The sequence below is a fragment of the Myripristis murdjan genome, chromosome 12 (assembly GCF_902150065.1).
Source record: "Myripristis murdjan chromosome 12, fMyrMur1.1, whole genome shotgun sequence".
Taxonomy (NCBI): Eukaryota; Metazoa; Chordata; class Actinopteri; order Holocentriformes; family Holocentridae; genus Myripristis; species Myripristis murdjan.
The window spans coordinates 6,901,320-6,916,694 of NC_043991.1; the positions used below are offsets into that span (position 1 = coordinate 6,901,320).

A 15,375-nucleotide genomic window follows, 5' to 3' on the forward strand; every position below is an offset into this window, starting at 1 on the left:
CAAAGAAACTGTGAGTTAATGATTAATGTTATCATCTGTATGGCTGCAAGGAGGGAGCATCTGTGTGACTACAACACTCAACTACTCTATCCTTCCCTCTTTTCTCCTTTACATCTGGATCAGTGTACTGACCTTTGTCCCTCTATTTCTCATACACACACACAAGCTCAATCTTTTTCAAAAGAAGGAAGGACAGCAGAGAGAAAGAGAAAAAAAATAAATAAATCTGTATGACTGCAGCTTCCAGGGCTATGGAGTGTGACCATTTGGTCCCATTTTGCAGCGTTTTTTTTTTTTTTTCCAGTTGTGCCACTAAATTTTCTTTGGTCACACCAGAGTGAACAAGAAACCATGCCAAGTCTTTGAAAATCAAAAGATCCATAAAAAAATACTAAAGCAATGTTTTTGAGTTTTGAGTGTTCCCAGGCTGTCAAAGAATTAAGCCTTTTCCTGATAAAGGCAGGACTATTTTCCAAAAAGGCAGAGCTGGTGGAGTTCAATGCAAAGCTGCTAACACTCTGCCCTCGAGTCAAAACCCACTGCTCTCTTTTGATGGGTAATCAAGTTCTTTTTAACTTGTTTGATGAATGCAATTTGGTCTTATTATTCAAGCTACAGTTGTCTAACTCATTAAAATTGCAGTAAATCAATGCATCAGCCCAGGGGTTCCCAAACTTTTTGATGTTAGGACCCACATGTAGATAAACTAGGTGTCCCAAGACCCACCAATTATTTTGCAAAGTCAAATAAAGCTGTCAACAAGTGCTTAAAGGCTCTAAATGCACCTATCCATCTTTAAGAAGATGGATAAATGCATCTTATCCATCATTAGGAGGATAGATAAGTGCATCAATAAGTCTCATGTGATGATTTATTCTATATTTACTTGAGAAACACCATCTTACATTCTGTATAAGCAAATCAATAAAACTGTTGAACATTACATATCATTTAAATCAACAGAGAATCTGATGTTACCACATGTGAACTTTTCCAGGTAAAGAACACATTAAGGGGCTGCAAAGGCGTAATCAATATACAAATCGACTGATCATACTTTTGCTTTGGGAGCATAACTCTCATTGTTTGATAGTGCACCAGCAACTGTGCCTATATTTAATGATTTACAAGTTTCTGTCCTCTGTATTTCAGAAAAGAATGCACACATCCAAACAGTCTTCCCACAACCCACCTGGTTCCATGCTGGGACCCACCAGTGGGTCGGGATCCATAGTTTGAATCCCACTACATTAGCCCAAACAACCCAAAGCAGTAAAACACTGGAGATGTTTCACTTTGGCAGGTGCTAATCCTTATATGTGCTTATTATATTTCAGTTTATGCACCCAAATGTACTATATACAAAGTAGGGTTAATCATAAAAAAAAAATTAAATTACAGGTTAAGAACAGTTGCAGTTAGAATAATCTGTCTTGGGTTACTAATTTATCTCTGCAATGACATAAACTTGGAAAAACATTCAGAAAGTGTCAGCTGCATTTCCCACTGATCTATATTGAGCAGAGAGGAGCTTCAGGCTGTTTTTCAGCCAATGGAGTTCTCGTGGAAGAGAAAACTGCATTTCCAGAAACTAATGCTGCATTCATGGGCCGTTGGCAATAGTTTATGAGGTGATTGACATTAAAAAGCCAGAAAAGATGTAAAAATAATTATATTCCTAAAACGACAGGTTGGGGATATTATGGATTCACCCCGACTGCCCTTCAGCACATGCCACAACAGAACCTGGCTGTGAATGTTCAAATCTTTTCAAAATTGTTGTGCAGATTCGTGATCCCTTGAGGGACAACCTTATTTATTTTGGTGAACCTAAGACTTTTCCTCTAGCCCCACCATATGGCCATATGTTCAATATGTGAAGGCGATAACTCCAATAGTTTTCATATTTGCTGTGGAGGGATATATAGTCGCATTGTGTCATTAAGGATTAAGGTAGATTTGAGGACATAACCTGCTGTCATTCACTGGCATGATATGTCTAATTGGAAGATGTATTGTAAGGTGAAGATGTATATAGAGGAGAGTATGAAAACCACATCCACAAAAACTGTTTCCTATTTCCTAATGCCATTTTAAGTTATATCTAAGTAAATTGCTCTGAACAAACGCATGACTTGTGGAAATGACTCGTAGCAAAAGGCAATGACTTGTGGCTAATAATTAAAATGTCAATTACATGCCTGATGCACATCCCCTCACTTCACTCTTCACTTCATCTTCACTCTGCTGCAGCAGCTCAAAGCAGCTAAAATACATGAAGAGCCAGAAACACTCCTAGTGTTAACTTTGTTGTTACTTCTGACCAAAAGCACTCATGAGTATCAGGTTGTATTCGCAGCTTTCAGACTTGGAGGCGGGATGAGCAAAACTCGAAAGCAGCATAAGTGAGACAAAGTGCGCACCTCCATCTAGTCGGGATGTAACAATGCAATATTTTATTATTATTATTATTTTTTTACTACACACTTATCTGCAATAATATAAATTTGAACCACAATATTAACCCCCTTTCCATTATTTTTTTGTTTGTTGTGACCATTCAGAAAAAATTTGATGAAAAATATTACAGCCGTCTTTATTTAAAACATGTATTTACTAAACTTTACGCAAATGTCTTCAGTGTTACGGAGCCTGTCCAGACCAGCAGGAACAACTCGGTGCTGTTTCATACAATCAACTTCAGCCAAGCTACATGCTGTCTCGTCAGTGTAGCAGAGAAAATGAATACCAAATCTACTGAGAAATCACTGACAGGTGGCATATAAATGGAGAAAAGTAATGGGCCAAACACTGAACCCTGAGGCACACCAAGCTGCACTATGGGGAATATAGAAGTGATAATGCTGTGGACCATAACTCTGTTCTATAAGGTAGTTATCAATGACACCATGAAAGTGCTTATCACTGAACATCAGCATACAGTAAGTCTCCAAACTGTCAAAGCATGTTGAACGAGTGTTGAATGCTGCACTCAGATGAAGCAATATTAACACAGATGGCAAATCAGAGTCAGTAACAACTGAGAGAGTACTTACTACCTTGGTTAACACAACCTGCAGAGGAATAAAAGTGTTATGAGGTGACTGGAAAGCTATTGAAACTAATCAAAAAGTTATTTGATAAGTAAGTAACAAGACATGAAAAGCTAGTTACACTTGTCTCAAGTTAGTTTTAACATCATATTGCTGCCTCTTCATTGTGCTTCACAGAGGGCAGAGCACGATGCATCACCAAGGGTATTAAAACTATGGACACAGTGTTAAAAGAAATGGTTACAGTATTGTCATAGTTTTTAATTGCACTGTTTCTCAGTACCAATATAGTGTTGCATCCTTTGTGTCCAATAGTCTGTAATTTTTAGCATTTCCTGACAAATTCCCATCCAGTGCATGCTGACACTGACTTGCTGATTTATAAGTGATAGGCCTACCTTTTGATTTTCAAATAATTCACAAGGCAGTGACAAAGGCCTGTTTCAATGGTCAGACAAGACTGTACGCTAATCCCTCATGTAAAATACCTCATTATTCAAATTTAGATTTGGCCCACTGAGTAACTTGTTTCCTTATTAATCACACTACTGCAGAGATGCAGCCTCCAATTAGCTAATGTCAATAGGTTTGCTGGTGTGTGAAATAAGTTTCTCGGGTCTGTCATTTGGCAGACCAACTATGGTCTGGTTGTCAGGGATCAGTTATAGTCAGTGGTAATATAGGCAGTCACCTTGTGTGGCAGCTGGCCAGCAGTAGCAAAATGCTTTATTATATAAAAAATAAATAAATAAAATGACATAATTTTGCCCAAACAGAGTTCAATGTATTTATAATGATATTATTCATTCTAAAGTAGGCTTAGTTCCTGGGATGCTTCAGGGGGCAGATAGGAATCTAATGTTGATGATCTATCGGGCAATGATAAAGTCAGTCAGTGACTACGGGGGCACCACTGAGGTTGCAGCAAACAATGTTAGCACTAAATTACTGGATAAAGTTAAAAGGCTCTGGAACAGCTCTTCCATCAACCTCCTTGCTAGTTGAGCTGGAGGAGTGATGGGAGTCTGCAGAGTAGGGTCAATAGGGGCAGCTTTATAAGCTCTGTAAAGAAAAGCTTGGAGGAACTGGGGCTTGGTAGTGTAAAAGTAAGACTTTCTGTGTGTCGGAAAGCCTTTCCCTAAATGGTTTTGGCCAGAGACTGATGCAGACCCGTCATTAAGAGAGCTAATACAAAACAGTGAAATAGGGGATTGTCTGTCATTTGTGGAGGAACATTCGGCAACTATGTGCACATTTATACTGATAGTTGTAGAGACCCTGAAAGAAGAAGAGCGGGGCCCCACACACTCAAATACGTCAGAGTAGAAGGCTGCCAGATGGGATATCAATATTTTCGACAGAACTAGTTGCTTTATTGTGGACACTGTAGTGGGTGGATGCAGGAGGGCTTGATAAAGTGGTTTAGTGCACTGATGCTTTATCTTCTCTGATGGCACTAAAGGGAGAAGGTGCCAAGACCAGACACTGTTAGGGAGGTCTTAATGATGTTTGAAATTAGTGGGGCAGGAGTGTAGTGTTTTTGTGTGTGTGTGTGTGTGTGTGTGTGTGTGTGTGTGTTTGTTTTGGGTGCCAGCACATGTGGGGGTTGAGGGCAATGATGCGGCAGATGGGGCTGCTATGACGTGTTTCGAGAGGGAAAGTGTGGATGGGCAGGTGTTGTTTGGTAGGATGGAGTGCTGCAGTATCATCAGCACAGGGCTGAATCACCAATGGCAAAGAGAGTGGGGGGCTGACTGCAGAAGGAGATACTTTTGCAGCATTCAGCTATCAGTTAACAGAATGGCCATGGATTGGATTGATGACATTCAACTAACAAGGCTAATTCTGCATCACTGTGGACACCTAGTGAGGAAGTATTTCGCAATTAAATCCTGACAAATTTGAAATTATTCTCACAGACACAACTCTGGAAGTTGCTAAATAGCAAGTCATGCAGTCTTTCTACCACCAACATAGAAGAGTTGCAAAAGTTCAGACACTTTTATCTGCAAAGACTGGAAATGGACTAGTTCCGGGACAAGGGTAATTTGATCTTTACCTGTGAAGGCTAGCAAAATCTTTACAAACTAAAACTGGTGTACAACATACTGTAGCTGCCAGACTCACAAGCACCAAAAAGACAGAATGTACTGTATCACTCCTGTTTTAGCTTCCCCCATTTGCTCTGTGTAAAATTTATAATTGATTTTAAGATTTTATTAATCTCTTTTAAAGTATGCAATGGACTGGCTCCTAGCTAAGATCTCCTGCTGGGTGATTATCCACATGAGCATACAGTATGAGCATACAGTGTGAGATTCTTGGTAAGGAATCTTTTCTCTGTTCCTCAGTCGAGGCAAAAGACCAAGAGTGTCAGGGTTTTTTCAGACTGTGGAGCAACCTGCCTGAAGAGATCAGCCTTGTCCTGTTTAAATTCACTTTAAAAAAAAAAACAAAAAAAAAAAACAACAACATTCCTCACCGGGTGATCTGAAGGTCCAGGCCTCATCATCATCAAAGTGTGTATCCCCAGCTGTGAACTTCTCCCCGGGGAAGAAGGCGTGTGCCACGGTGCCCCCCGGCCCATCAAAGGGGTAGCCGTCATTGTGGTCGGCCTTGGTGAAGTCGATCTGAATGTCGGCATCGCTGCCCGCCACCTCGTGGAAGTTCAGCGGGGCGATGTCGCTCCACACCTTCAAGGCGTAGTACATCAGGGCTCGGACAGTATCCCTCCCCAGCAGGGCTGACTCCTTAGGGAAGGTCCTCACTCTGGAAGAATAAGAGAGGATGAATACATCAGAGGATATAGAAGAGGAAGAAAGAGGAATTATATAAATGAGGAGAGTGCCAGGGGAAAGTTGAGAGGAAAAGACAGGAGATGGAAGGAGAGGAAAATGAGGGAAGAAAGGCAAGAGAGTAGAATTAAAGTCTTGAGAGGAGAACAAAGAATAAGAGAGGAGAGGATATGTGATGCTAGATAAAGGATATGAGAAGAAGTGACATAAAGGAAGAGTAGAGGAGAAGAGAGGTGAGAGAAGGAGAGAAATGTGCACAGCATGAGGTGAATCACGAGTGATGAACAGGAGTAAAGAAAGGGGGTGAGAGTGAAAGGCAAAAAGCATGGGGAAACGGGGAGTCAAACACAGGAGAAAAAAAGTAGAAGATAAAGCCAGTGAAACAGAAAACAGGAAGGGGGGTGAGTATACATGCTAGCAGAGGATGAACAGAATGGTGTGATGGAACGAGAGACAGAGTGTTCTGAATTACCAAGCATAATAGCAAATAGGTCAACCACACAATGTTGGCCATCGGGACCAGACTGCAGATTTATGCAAGAGAATTACAGTTCCTGTTTGCATATTTTCTGTGATTCCATCAGTTTTTCTATTTCATGCCGAGACCTGCCTGCACCTAACACTGGCAAACATATTGGCTATTGGCCTCAGAATGCAATGTGCATTACGTTGAACTGATGGCTGGTGGGAGATTACAAAATGAGCTTTCAGGAACAACTTACCAGCAATTCACTGTCTCTCCCTGCAGACCTCCTTCTTATTTCATTTCTCTACCCTGTCATACCTCTCACTATCTCGCGTACCTGTCCTGCCATTTCGTTCTTTCTAAGACATCATACTAACTGTCTTCTCTCCCTTTCATATCTTACTAAACCTCCCCCATTTCCTCACTCTGTTTTTCCATCTCCCTTCTCATCCTTTCTCTCCCCTCTTATTAATCTCTCAGCCCTCCTCCTCCCCTGCTTCTGTTTTGCATTCAAAGTGTCCGTGTGACTCTTTCTCTAAATACAAGCATTGATTTGGCCATTGCAATCAGCTATATGGTGTGAAGAAAGACCGATAAATGGCAATTGTTCATTGGTGCAAAGCAAAGCCTCAGTCCAGAGAGAGAGAGAGAGATTCACTTTAGATGCCATGCACAGGTGCCGGCAGTCAAAGTGCAGGCTGAATAATGTCACTATTTGCTTTGTCAGGTGTCCATCTGTCATCTGCCCAGCTGCTAAAGAGAGACCGCAAAGTAGCTGGGCAATCTAGGCCTATTTTTAAATCTAATCACACTCAGCATTTATGGAGATTTTTTTATAGGGCTTTTCAATTAGGAGTGAAAAATTATAAATTATAAACTGGAACAGTAACTGGCTGAATGGAGAATGCACAGAGCGGGCTGGTGGGTGGTCTTGGTACGATGGCTTGTGGGAGTCGGTGGGTGTGATACAGGGTGGGTGCAGCATTAAAAAACAGCAGGAGTGTGCAGATCTCTAATTCACCTCATCTTAGCATCCCAACCATCTTATAACCTGCTGGTGACTGGTCAAGCTGTACAAAGAGGCATGTGATTCAGCTTTCTCTCTGCTTGTTTTGTTTTGTTGGTTGTCACTAGCCTCTAGAGAAATGGGAGAGAAGGATCTATTACATAATCTTTACAGCATCAATCTACTTTAATTCTCTGGGAACAATTACAAAGCCAGCGTAGTCTTTAACATCATTAGTTTTATCACTGTTTTTCTCCATTTATCGGCTCAATTAGGGCCGCCAATTTTTCATCCAAAAAGTTTAAAACATTAGGTTATTAATTTCTCCCTCCACCAGGGAAGCTGATTATCTCACTGGTCTCTGCCATTGTTGGCTCTTGCAGTTTATGTGTTATCAGCTCACCAAATGCTGAATCCTTTTTCAGTTTTCTGAACATGTCTATACTGCCACTCAGGCTCACCGGTTGCTCCACTATGGAATGCAGATTTTCTCTTTTTCCTCCTTTTTGTTTACGTGTATTGTTTACAAAACACCTCTCAAAAACATGACCTAAGAAAACTTGACTCAAGAGTATCAATTAAGGAAGACGTGGTCTGCTTTATTTCCTTTTTTTTTTAATGCCGACTGCAGAATTTTTATGATGTAACTGTTTGAATGAGAAAGTAGATCCAGTGAACCGGTATTACCTTCTCATTCAAAGAGCTTCTCAATCATAAATAAACTTTGAGGTCTATTTTTGAATGTGAGGCCAGTGTCCAAGAATTAAGGGGTGTTATTTGGCAGTATCCTGAGCTTTGATGAGCAGGTGAAGTCTGGTTGATTTCACCTGAAAAATATATCATAAATCCATTCTAATTTTCTACTGACCTGGTGAAGGTCATCCATTCTGTTATCTTCTCTCATCTCGACAACTGCAACTCCCTCTGGTCTTGCCACAGTTAAAAATCGCTCTCATGCCTCCAGCTCATACATACTCATTACTCCAATCCTCGCTTCCCTACACTGGTTACGGATCACTTTAAGAATTGATTTCAAAGTCTTACTGCTTGTGAATTCTCAGAGCTCTTCTCACTGCTCCTCAGTCTAGACTCAAGACAAAAGGCAACTGGAAGCTGTGCTACTAAAGCCCCCACATGGCCTGTCAGAGGAAATTAGGCTAGTAAAGTCAGTGTCCTCTTTTGAATAATTTCTCAAGGCACAGTTTTTTACGGTCTGACCTTTTTTAATCCTGTTATTTCCTTTTATTTTATATTTTCTATTACAGCATTCTGTTACAGCATCCCAGGAAGTAGTTTTTAATGTAACAGTATGTTTCCTTTTCCTCTTACAAATTGATGTGTAGGTCTGATGCATGACGGAAAGTCATGCAAGTCAACACTCCTTGCTCTCCCTTGGATTTCACATAGACCTAGCATGGCTTCAGTGCATGTTTAGGGTCACTGTCTTGCTGGAAAAGTAATCCTGTTCCATACAATTTTAAGTCACGGGGGAAGCTGGGCCTCTGCAGAACAGAATGATTCTTTTATTGGTTTGGTGGCTCATCTGTTAGAAGACGTTTCATGTATCAAGGCAAAGTTGCAGAAATACAGACTCAATTCCAGACGAGGTGCTTTGCTGCATGCTATCCCCTCTCTCTTGCCTGTCTTCATGTCTCTCTCTACTAATACTATCAAATGATGTGGAAAAAGTGTTTTTGGTATTGCTACTGTCCTGGACCAAATCGTCTTTTGACAGTACTTTTACAAAATGGAGTAGAGTTTTCATCATTCCATGGGATTTTTATCCTGTATGCAGATGATATTCTGTTCTATCAAGCTTAATATGCTGGTCTTCAAATGGTGTGGTCACTTTAGTTTCAGAAAAATAATAAAAACAAAATATTAATTCGGAGTTTTGGTACCCACTGTATATGGTGGGCCCCCTGCTCCTCAGTTTTATTTTTGCAGAGCTGCTTTCGCTGTATTTGACAGCCTCCCCAGTACAACACAAAGAGAAGTAGGGAAGGAATGGATTTGAGATGCATCACAAAACAGCACAGCAGATGCAAAACATTTTTTTTTTACCTCAGTTTCTTTCTTTTTTCCTCTTAATTTAGTCATATTCAATTGTCAATATGTACCACAGCTCTTGTCGCTGCTGCCACTTCTTTTCAGCTTCAGCGGGAGAATATAATATGTGTAAACAATCAGGCTTTCTACCTCATATTGTGTATCCTGTTTTGTTCGCTTTGTACATGTTTTCATAATCAGATCTCCCTGAAAAGAGGCTATCTCACTGGGATTTGGCTGTTAAAATAAATGATTATTAACTGAATGTTTGGATTTGCCTGCAGGTGAGGGAACAAGCACACCATCTCCTCATACTACCACTTTTCTACAGCGTGAAGATGCTGTCAGCTGCAGTGCAGCCTGCACATGTGAGTTTGTCAAGACTGCAGCTCTGGATCTTGCTGACTGGCCAGACGTGTCTTACAAGGTGCGGTCAAAGCTAGACAATCAGAGAAGTTGCCACCATACAGTTGCACTTTTGATGTTAGAATCACTTTTTATCACTTTTATGTTCAGCATCTCAACATGTTACTGCATATTTATACTCTGGCCATTATTTGTGAATGTTTGTTTGTGCAGTGTTTATTTTCATTTTTTTTTTTTTTAAATTCTATTTAAATTCTATTTTATTTCACCAGGAAGTTGCTTCAGAGTCCTGGCCTAGACAGTACCAAATAAGTGCAATAGAAGACTAAACATGAGAGCATCAAATAATAATAATAAAACAAATAACGGTTAAAAAAAAAAGTTGTTCAACTGATGCAGCGACCATATCGGTAACCACAGCTTTAAATTCAGTCAGTGGAATGAGGCTCCTCATTTCCAGGTCATGTTGCAAATTATTACAATTAGCTGCTACCATACCAGGATATCTTTCCTGTTTCAGTATCAGCATTTGGAAATGACAACTGTAAAATCATTAGAATACAGGCTAATGAGATCTTGTTTTTTCCCTGATGTAAGAACATAAATCTGAGCGCATTAAAGTGTATCAGAGTCTACACATAGACAGGGAAGGCCAGATCACCCAGGAGTATAAAGTATATTGTTATATTGAGTGCAGCTTCTTTTAATTAGTTTACTTTATTGCATTTTTGCACAAAATAAGTTATTTTATTCTTTGCAAAGGAATCTGCATATTGAAAGCATTTATTGCTTGTACCAGTGATGGTGTTGCACTGTATAATGCTGGGAACTGACGCAAGGACTGTGTTGAGGAAATGTGGTGGCAGTGTGATAGTGGTAATCTTGCCAAGGGTGCACAAATGGTCAGGGCCAGCCCTGGAGATAGTGAGAGGCTTTTCACAGGTGTCAGGTGTGATTAAAAGTCAGGTGTGGGTCAAATCTGAAACCCAGAGTGGTGACACAGAAGTAGAGGAGGATGGTTTGTCCAGTACCCTTAGGAACGCATCTGGCTCTGCAGTTGCATAGCAACCCTGACTGCTTGAGCCAAGGTCGCTCCGCAAATGGTTCAACCTCCACAGACAATTCACCTTCCTATTAATCCTAATTCAGATGGGAGAGTGTTGGTGATTGCATCCATGCTTTTGCCAGTGTGCGTCAATGTGAGTGTGTATGTGCGTATGCATCCAAATGGGTGTGGGTGTGAGTATGTGTGTGTTCAGAGCCTGCAACAAAGCTCTGGTTTAATGTGTTACTCCTCTGCCTTGACTTCGGCAACTTTATTAACCATCTTTTCATTTCACCAGGTAATTCCTTCTAATTTAACAAAAAGAAGAAGGAGGAAAGAAGAAAAAAAGGCTTCCTCTCAAAGAAACATGGCCAAGAAAGCAATTGTTCAAACCTGTATCGACCACATAAACATGTACTACACTATCACATTACATTACAGAATCTGAATCTAAAATATGTCAAATCTGGGCATATGTGCATTTGAAATCTACAAATAAGAGAGAGAGAGAGGTGAGGGTGATGGGAAGGATGGGCGAGGAGGCGATAACATGATTGAAAGGGGGCAAAGAGAGAGAGCTAATTAGCTGAACAATGTAGACCTAAGAGGAAGGAAGGAGGGAGATAGAGAGAGAGAGAGAGAGGGGGAGGGAGAGAACGCAGAAACAAATGACACACTTCTATACCAGAAGCATATCTGACAGCTCCCAATGGATATCTTCCACTGATCAAACCCAAGTTTTGTTCTCAGTAAGAAACACTAGTTCCTCAAGTTTCGTATTTTCTCTGGGCTACTTCACGCAGAGGGCACAGTGATCATAGACTGTCTTTTCCATTTTTGACAGAGAGAGATTCGCCGTCCCCCTTTTCCTCCCCCCTCCCGTGCATGTTGCTCAGCATTAAAGCTTTTCTTTTTTTTTATGGGCCTGTGAGACGGAAAGAGAGAGAGAGAGAGAACGCCTGCTGTTTCACAACCTTCACAACCTTTAAATGTAACTTGACGCTTAACATATAGTCATGGCTCAGGAGTCATGGTACTTGTGATGACAGAATAGACATATGTCTGCGTGTGTTTTATGTTTTTTAGCGTAAGTAACATAAATAAGAGTATTTGTGTAATTGATACAACAATTCCCTCACACACCCAAAATGTATTTCTTTGGTAACAATGAATACTCCTCTATATCACTGATGAGTACAAAGGTATAAAATGCTAACTAAAGGTTACAAGCCATGGTCTTTGCGTGCACTTGTGTCAATTTGTCTATTTTTCTGATTTTCAAGTCCGCCTCTATGACTGGCCCATGCATTTGATGCAATACGCACTACTGGCCCATGACTCCTCTGTGTATTCTCCACAAACTGTGGATCACAATCCCTTATTTTCTGTATCCTCAACTCCTCGGTCCATCATCCTCCAGCTCTTGACCCAGAAATCGATCTCTACCCGCCATCCTCACGCATGTTTCAATTCATTAAGTGTGCTCTGAGGAGGCGAGGGGGGAGAATGCTTCAAGAGGAACCTTGAGTGAACCTAAGTGCATTTTCGGTGCATCCTATTTAGAAGCCTTCCCTTTTTTTTCCCAGCACGAATAATGTGTAAAATCTGCTTGCTTCATATCTGGCAGGTGGAATCATGGGGGAGATAACCTCTTCATAAATAATCAGGGCGCCATTGGAAATGAGAGCTTGCTCTCAATTGGCCCTCCCTGAATAAATAAAGGTGAAATGAAATGAAATGTGGAGGTGTTTTTCTTGCCTCCTAACCGCCAAATTACATAATTTATGTCATTCCAGGTTTGATGTTTGATTTATGTTTTGCAGACGATTAAATGTTCAGATATTTATATTTTTCATAATAACCATTTTTGACATACGAAAATTCAATTTTCTTCTTCTGCAGCAAAATGGTACAGAGAGCTACAAACTAATGATGCTTGTTTTTCCCCATTTCATTGGATTAATTTTGCTTTTCAGTGAAACGTCTCCTGTGGAGATGATAAAGCTGCATGTGATGCAACTGTATATGCATTTGCCGCACTGATAACATTACAGTAACTTTAAACTATCAACACCCAGTTTTTATGTCTAAAATGCCAAAGTATAGTTAGATTTGGTGTGTGAAGCCCTTGATATGCCTACAATAATAGTAATTAGGATCGGGATTACGTCATGCATCCTATTCCTTCATTTAGGAAACCTTATGACACTGAGATTGCCTTTAAAAGAATCAAAGCTAAAAACAAAAAGAAGTTGCACAGCATCAAATTTTATATCACAATACAGTCTGTTAGAAGATGCTCTTATTTTGACATTACCACTGTTATTGTTGTTGTTATATATTGGTGTTACTCTTAATTTCTCATAGTCATATTATGTACTGTATACCAAATTTGTGTTCTGTGTAACACTGTGGAAATTTCAACATTAATTAGGTGGAGGCTTCAAACAGGCTCACTGGGTTTTCTGCCTCTCCCTTTGCTGTATATTATTTTCTCTCTTCATCATTTTTATGCGTCATCATTTTTTAAATTGTGCAAAAAATAAAACTAAACCGAAGTAAACAAATTAATAAGTGAATACAGATGTCGTGAGTATCACTATAAAACGAGGCTTGAGTGAGCGAGACTTTCCTCTTTTGGAAAGCACGCCTTACTTTGCCTCTCCTGCCTTCACATCTTTACCTCCTGCGCTGCCGTCTCTCCCCTGGGAGGGACAAAAACACGAGAAGATGCAAGCGGAGGAACTGTGGATGGTAATACAATCACATTTGGCGGACGGGCTCTGCTTTTTTGAGGGAGCTTCAGGGAATTCCTCGCAGCACAAGGAATTCCGCTCGGAGCATTAATCCCCTGCAGAGTGAATCATAAAAATCACAGCGTACGATCTAGCTAGGCACGGCAGAAATCATAGCTGGCCAAGATGATCCAGCGTGTTTGAAAAGAGTACGTTATGGGATGGTGGAGGGAGTTGCGAGGCTGGCACGGCATGAAATCAGCAGCATAAAGGGGAAAAAACTGAGAGCTTTTCAAAGGGATATGGAAATTTAGTAAAACATTTGCCTGTGTATGTTCTTGAGCTCGGTATAATTCTATATGCTGCCGGTGGATCATTGGGGTTTTTCAGTTTTCAGCTCTCATGCCTTAACCTGGTCACTCAAAAGAATCAGGTGCCTTGGGTGCATGCAAATGTAGTAACTATCTCTGCTGCAGACCCATATCTGAAATGCAGTCTGCAGCTGAGTTCACTGGAATATAATATTATGCAAGTGGAAGCCAGCCAGAGACAGTCCTTGCTCTTCTCATCCTGACCCACAGTGTGGAAAACACTGATTTAAAGACATTAAAATCATTAGTCGGACAGATGGAGGGTGGCTAAAGTCAGGCTTCATTTTCCCATCGCATTTAATTTGTCCACGGCCACGTTTCTGTTCTATGAACACCTTCATTTGATGAATGACTAAATGCAATTTCTCAGGCACAGTCGCTGCCATTATGTATGTGCGTGTGCGCGTTTGTGCGCGTACGTGACGGAGAGAGAGATACGGGTGAAATGAGGTGTCCCTGAGTCGGTGTGGGGCGACACACCACACAAATGCCACAGCCTCGCTTTCTTGCACACGTATACATGAGCGCACACACTTGCATGAGTACACATGCACACACACACACACACACACACACACATTTCGCCATCACACTTGAGCTGTTTGACTTTTAATTTTCAGGACCTCTAGCAGTGCTGCGCTCAGATGGATGATTCAGATGAAGCGAAGGTGAGAGAGAAATGGACGGAGAAGAATGGAGAGAGGGAGTGAAAAGGGAGAGAGGGCCGGGGGAGAATGGAGAAAACTGACTCTTTCACTGTTTGTCTGCCTTCAACCTCTCTGAAGGCTTTTACCTCCTGTGGCTCTGCTGCTCCACCGAGACACGAGCTGACATCAAAGTGATTGTAAAGGGTGCACACACACACACACGTGCACACACACACACACACACACACACACACACACACACACACACAAACATAAAATGTCCCCACTCTGTTGGTTAAAAATGCTTTCTGGTCCTCTCTATCTAGCATTTACAAGTACACACACACACACACACACACACACACACATGTCATTTCATCCACGCTGAAGAATGAAAGATGCTCCTAAATTAAAAGGCTCTGCATGACTCGCTCCGCTCTCTCCATAAATCTCCCTCCCTCCCTCCCTTACTCTGGCGTTTTCCCTGTTTTTCTGTCTGATTTTAAGTTTCTCTTTCTCTCCCTCTTGCTCCCTCACTCCTCCTATCTCTTCCTCGGTGTCCATAATTGTACCGCCACTCCCACTCCATCCCGGTGGTGAACAAACTGGAGACAAATGAGATGGATCCCATGCTCTGCGTCCAGCTCCTCACTGAAACAGCTAGTTTTCATAAAGTTAACCTCTCTTTCTCCTTGAAGATTGCAACATTTTCAGAGACAATCTTCTTTTCAATTTTCGTCATTGTATTTCACACAGCTAAGGAAAAGAAAATATGTCCCTCATGATGTTTTGCAAGTGAATGAAAATGAATATTAACAGAATAAATATGAAGAAAAGAAACT

General features: G+C 41.0%; 1 protein-coding gene across 1 annotated transcript in view; it reads right to left on the bottom strand.

Moving 5' to 3' along the window:
• LOC115369032 (matrix metalloproteinase-17-like) overlaps nucleotides 1-15,375 on the bottom strand; it is a 110,758-nt gene that overhangs the window by 31,425 nt on the left and 63,958 nt on the right. The window contains exon 4 of the mRNA XM_030065532.1: nucleotides 5,536-5,822. Within this exon, the coding sequence (XP_029921392.1) occupies nucleotides 5,536-5,822 (287 nt within the window). The remainder of the gene's footprint in view (nucleotides 1-5,535; nucleotides 5,823-15,375) is intronic.